At 35.1% G+C, this 5,858-nt stretch overlaps 1 protein-coding gene across 1 annotated transcript in view; it reads left to right on the top strand.

Annotated features, from left to right (window-relative positions):
* Positions 1-5,858, top strand: part of LOC108687908 — a 17,708-nt gene extending 11,850 nt beyond the window's left edge. The window contains exons 11-15 of the mRNA XM_018193949.1: positions 91-469; positions 529-573; positions 1,688-1,804; positions 1,866-1,974; positions 3,818-5,858. Of these exons, the coding sequence (XP_018049438.1) occupies positions 91-469; positions 529-573; positions 1,688-1,804; positions 1,866-1,974; positions 3,818-5,841 (2,674 nt within the window). The 3' untranslated portion in view covers positions 5,842-5,858. The remainder of the gene's footprint in view (positions 1-90; positions 470-528; positions 574-1,687; positions 1,805-1,865; positions 1,975-3,817) is intronic.

Below are 5,858 nucleotides of genomic sequence, written 5' to 3'. Positions count from 1 at the left end.
TATATTAATATATAATATATTAAAAATAATATATTAAAAACATTATTATACAGAAAAATGTTTAAAATATTATTTTTGAAATTATTGTAGAAGCAGAACAATATCAACATCCAGAGTCAGGATAGTACCTAAAACAAAGGGCAAAAAGAAAAAAAAGAGAAAACGTATAATAGAATCTGATAATCAGAGCGAAAATGATGAAGAAGATGAGCCGAAAATTGAAGCACAATGTGAACCTAATTTACAAGATTTCAATACCACTCTAAATGAGATAATGGACGTTAATAAACCAGAAAATTTTGAAACTTCTTTAGGTGAAGGCAATGTTGAAATAAAAGATGATAGATTACAAGAAGAATCAACAGCTGCAGCAACAGCAGCAGCAACAGCAACTGCTGCTGCTTCAGATGTCCCGATTCCACAAATTCAGCAGCCGTCAGAAATAGTACCGATTCAAAAAATCAAAAAGGTAAGTACATTTTAATTAACTCTTGTTACAAAAGTTTAATATTTAATGTTATTTTTTAGGACATTGTGCCTAAACCGAAAAAAGCTCCTGGTATTAGACGAAAAGTATGTATATTTCATATCTTTATTTAACGATTGATTATGAACGGAGTTGATGAATAACGTTACTTGTAACGTCATTAGCATTACAAATTACTTTTTTCGGTATCGAATGGATAACGACGTTACATTTTCTTCTGAGTAATGCAGTTATATTTGTTGTTGAAAAAAGTAACTAATGAAATCATTACTATTACCTTTCTTTTACCTCTCTTTTAGTAGAGAAATAAAGCTCAAAAACTAATAAATGCGTGCGTGCATGCGTGCGTGTGTACATTTATTAGTTTTTGAGCTTTATTCCTCTACTCTAAAAGAGAGGAAAAAGAAAGACAATAGTAATTTTATATATCAATTTTTGAGCTTTATTCTTTTTCTTCAGTTTTTATTCTTTATTCTTCTACTAAAAGAGAATTTTGATATCTTTTTTATATTTATCGCAAAAATCTGCATATAATAACGTTTTTCATTGACAAAGTTAGTGCGCACTCAGTGCACTTTAAAGCCGTTGTAACACAAATTGACGTAAAGATGTCTATTTAATAAAAATTTAGAAATGAGTTAAATCGCGAAATCTTCAATACATTTTATTACGCTAAAATTTTTATTACGCTTTGATAAAATATACTTTAAACGTTTTATCAATCGAGATATCTCATTTTTACATTCAGATTAGAATAGTGTACAATACACTAACAGTTTTAATGTGCGCTGAGTGTGCACAAGTTTTGTCAATTAAAAACACTATATATAATATTTTATTATAGCGTTTTTGGCCCGACCGAGTTTGTACTAACTTGGGTTAAAAAATGTTTTGCTATTGATTGACGTTACATGCTCTACCAATAGGAGAGCACGAAACATTACTTCAACCTAGGTTAGTGCAAACTTCGGGCCAAAGACGCTATTAGTATCAAGAAAAAAAATTAACGAAAAAGTAATGACTCGTTATATTTTGAGTAACGGTAACGAATTACTTTTGCAAATCAATCAAGTAACAATAACGAGTTGCTTTTTAGGAAAAAAAACGGTAACGATATTTTTATGAGATATTGTTGCTAATCTTGATTATAGGTATCCATTTTCAAACAATATTAATTTTATCAAATTTTATTCTTTACAGATTATTTATGGTGGACTTCCAGACGAAAACAAACGAGAAGAAGAAGAAATATTAGGCAGACGGACTCGAGGACGAAAGATCAATTATCGAGAAGAAATGGCGTCAGATAGTGAGGAGGTGTGTGACTTTTAACTTTAACGAAATTATCATGTGTATCCAAATCCTGATTATTTTACAGGAACTGAAAAAAGCATTGATGATGAGAAAGACTGGTGAAAGCGAAGATGAGTATGTAATGAATGAGGCTGATGATATGAATGATGATGGAGAAAAGGATTCTGATTCAGGTAACATAACATCTTTATATTTTTATAAAATAATTTTTATAATATAATATTCAAATAAATCGTAATATAATCAAAGCAGAAGCAATTTTTTATATAAAATAAGTAAAAAATAAAATAAGATATTTAACAAATTTTACAGAAGAAAAATTTAATAATAATAGATTACGAACTAAGTGATTATTGCTAAAATTTATATGAAAAATTTGATAAACAATTAAACATACTCTGAATAATAAGAATAATCAGATTATTATCAATGTTAACAAAAATTTATTATTTTGTACGTAATTTTGTATATAACAAATATCGAATGACAGTTAAAAACAATATGAAATTTTCAATAAGAATGTAATGTAATTACACAATTAAGAAATAAGAATAATGGTCAAACTAAATCTTCGATGAAATAATTCTGTGTAAATTTATATAGGATGTATCTAAAATAAGTATAAAATAATTTTAAGATATTTTTCAGTGTTCTTTGTGAAATATTTTGAAGATATTTCTTAAAGATATCTTAAAGAGTTGTCTTTAAGAAATATCTTATATGTTATGTCTTATATATCGATTTTAGACATTTTACTCATTGGGTAACTAAAAAAGAATATTGCAGAAATTACAAAATGATAGAGGACTTATCGACTCAGTTTTTTATTAGAAATCGCATTGTATGGTAATGGGCATTATTTCAGATATATCCTGTATACTACATATATGTAGTCCTTAAACTATAATTGTATATATACTATAATTATACAACTATAATTGTATATAAATAAATCGTAATATAATCAAAGCGTCTTAAGCCTTTAGACCAAGGCCTTAATTTAATAAGATTCTTTGCAATGACTTATATATTTAGACGTACGTATACTAAAGATCACGTGTACATTAAATTATTAAACATTAAATTATTAAACATTAAATTATTAAATCGCTTGTCAATTTAATTTGTGATACTACAGTTTAATCGGCTTGCGTCAAGACCGAAAACAATTTCGGAATGCAGTTTAAAAAGGCTTACATATATGTAGTATATAAATTCATGTTTTAGAATTATTTCAGCATTAAAAATTTAGCTTGATTGTTTAGGGTCCTTATTTCCTGATAATTAAAAATATATTAAAAGGTAAGACTGTATGAATTGAACAAACAGTTTCCTATTCTAAACCTATTATCTTTTAATTTTTTTTCTTTCCTTGTCTCTCAACTTATGACCATCCTTACCTTTTTATCTCCTTATATAATTCATTTCATTTGATAATGGCAAAATTGTCTCAGAAATTGTAAATTTTATAAATTTGAATTGAATTATGCTTCTCCTTAAATAGTTTGACAGTTTATTTTTTATATTCTTTAATTAAGATGTTTTATCTTTTTTATGTAAATAAATATCCAGTTGTCTCCAAAACATATTTCAATTATAACTGAAATTAATTATAAATTGATTAAAAGAGGAATATAATTTTATTCATTTTATACATTGACAAGAATATAAGCAAGTATAATAGCTATGTGTAAATTAAATAAGGTGCATTATCCATGCATTTGCATATAATTATTATACTCTTGTTAACTTTCTATTGTGACTTACGTTTGACATATAATAACGGTTCACTAAGATTTTAGAGCGATTTAATAATGATTTAATTTTTATATTTTAATGATTTAATTTTTATATTTAACTGCCATTCGATATTGGTATTATACAACGTACAACTCATTTTTTAAATTACAAAAGAGATTATTTCTGAAAATTATTATAATTTATTAAATATTTCATCTAATGTACAAATATAAATAATAATGATTATACAATTATAGATATTAATTGATGTTTTAGGAGATAATTATATTCCTAAGAAGGATGCCCTAAAATTTAAGAAGTCATTGAAGACAAAGAAATCACGTAATAGTAAAAGCCCTGCAGCAAAACGTAAGTCATTATCTGATGACGTACCGAAGCAAAGAAAGAAACCTGGACCGAAGCCAGGAAGCAAGAACAGAGGACGTAAGCAAAAGTTGAAGGATGACATGGATGGAGACATGATTGGCGCAGTTATGGACAATCCTATTGGTGACATAGCATCTAAAATTGATGAGAATCTTCCAGATAATGTAGGACTGGCAGGCACGACGATGTCAGTAGCAAGTTCATTTACCGGAGATGTTCCTGAAGGTTCATTAACAGGTCTTGGTGCCGGAGAGCTGGCTGATCTAGATGATGAGCAGCTCGAGCAGATGATGATGGATGAAGAGTACGGACGTCGACAGTTGGAGCTAGCGGCAATCGAAATAGCAAAAAAGAAGAAAAAGGAGGAACGAGAAGCTAAGAAGTTGGAAAAAGCCCGTTTGAAGGCTCTAGAGATACTGGCGGCAGAGAGGCAGAGAGATCCCAACGCACCCGAAGGAACGGATGGTGAGGTGCCCAAGAAAAAGAAGCGTGGACGTCGCAGCAAAGCCGAGATCCTTGCTGAACAGATGCGCAGAGATGGTGCATCAAATCTGGGCATCGCGCCGGCTTCGGCCATCGGTGGAGTTGGCACGCCGGATGGCGTGAGTAATATGTCACACAACATGAATCCTGGTACCTTATCTACGGGTCTGACGTCAGAAACAGATAGGAGTATTGAAGGAGGACACATGTCTCTTATGACTGGACCGGATGGACAACTTTTCAATCCGGATGGCACTCCAGTGAAGCCGAAACGACGAGGTCGTGGTAAAGGCAAGAAGACTCTTGCAATGGAAGCGGCTAGAGCCGCGGAAGCGGCAGCTAAAGCCGCGGCCGAAGTTGGTTTGATCGGCATGGGTACTGACTCGAATTCAGACATGAAACAGAATGATATACCAAACGTTCTTCCTACGCCAGGTAGTAGTACATCTGGTTCGGCGCCCTCCACACCACCAGCGAGTACCGTACCTACACCAGGCCCTCCATCAACACAGTCGCCAAATTCGCAGCCAGTTTATCCATCGCTACCCGGTCAACAGTCTTCCGTCATCACAAGAATGCTTCAGTCCCAACCGGTTTCCAGCACTCCACAGTCATTCACCGCGGCGGCGGCAGCGATGGGCCACAAATATTTCGGTGGACCCAACGCTGGTGGACAGATAATGGGCGGTCCACGAACGGGATACGAGATGCAACCACGTGCCAGGATCCCATCCCCTTATAGACAGGCAGGTCAATCATCTATACCACCGCATTTTGCCGCGGTCAGATCGGGCACGCCACCAATGCGTATGCGAGTACCCGGGCCGCAAATGTATCATACGCCACACCATCCAATGGACCCATCCCCATCGGGTGGTGGACCGATTTCCATTACCAATAGAGATCGCAGTTCGCCCTTGACGCCCGGCGGACCGGCGATGATTCCACCGTCAGCTGGTAGCCCACTGGCCAAGGGTGGTCCAACGCCGCCACCGCCACCCCCACCATATGTGCGGAGTGGTCCACCAATGGCTAGGTTTGCCGAGAATCCTATGGGACCCAGGCATCAGATGCCGCCGTTTACTAATGCCTCGCCTGTAAATCACAATATGCAGCAACCTTCACCACCTCCCAATCGACCGCCCGGTAATTTTTCACCGTATCATCCGCCTCCGCCACCCAATTATCACTACGGTGCCTATCCGCCACCTCCGCCAATGTCTACAGCGGATGATGCAGCTGCCTACCAGAGTTCACCGTATCCTTCGGAACATTTCTCCTCGCCGGCAGACAACCAACCATCGATTCAAGGACCGCCTCAGGCGCCACCGCAACAATCGCATCCGAATGATGAAGACCATGGGACCGGCGAATTTGGCGGCTTGGTATCTTACTTTAGTAGCCAGAGAGAGGACGATCTCGATTCGTAGCATGAGTGAGAGCTTGG

Source organism: Atta colombica, unplaced genomic scaffold (genome assembly GCF_001594045.1).
Source record: "Atta colombica isolate Treedump-2 unplaced genomic scaffold, Acol1.0 scaffold220, whole genome shotgun sequence".
NCBI classification, from domain to species: Eukaryota; Metazoa; Arthropoda; class Insecta; order Hymenoptera; family Formicidae; genus Atta; species Atta colombica.
This window is presented reverse-complemented; position numbering and strand designations above follow the sequence as displayed.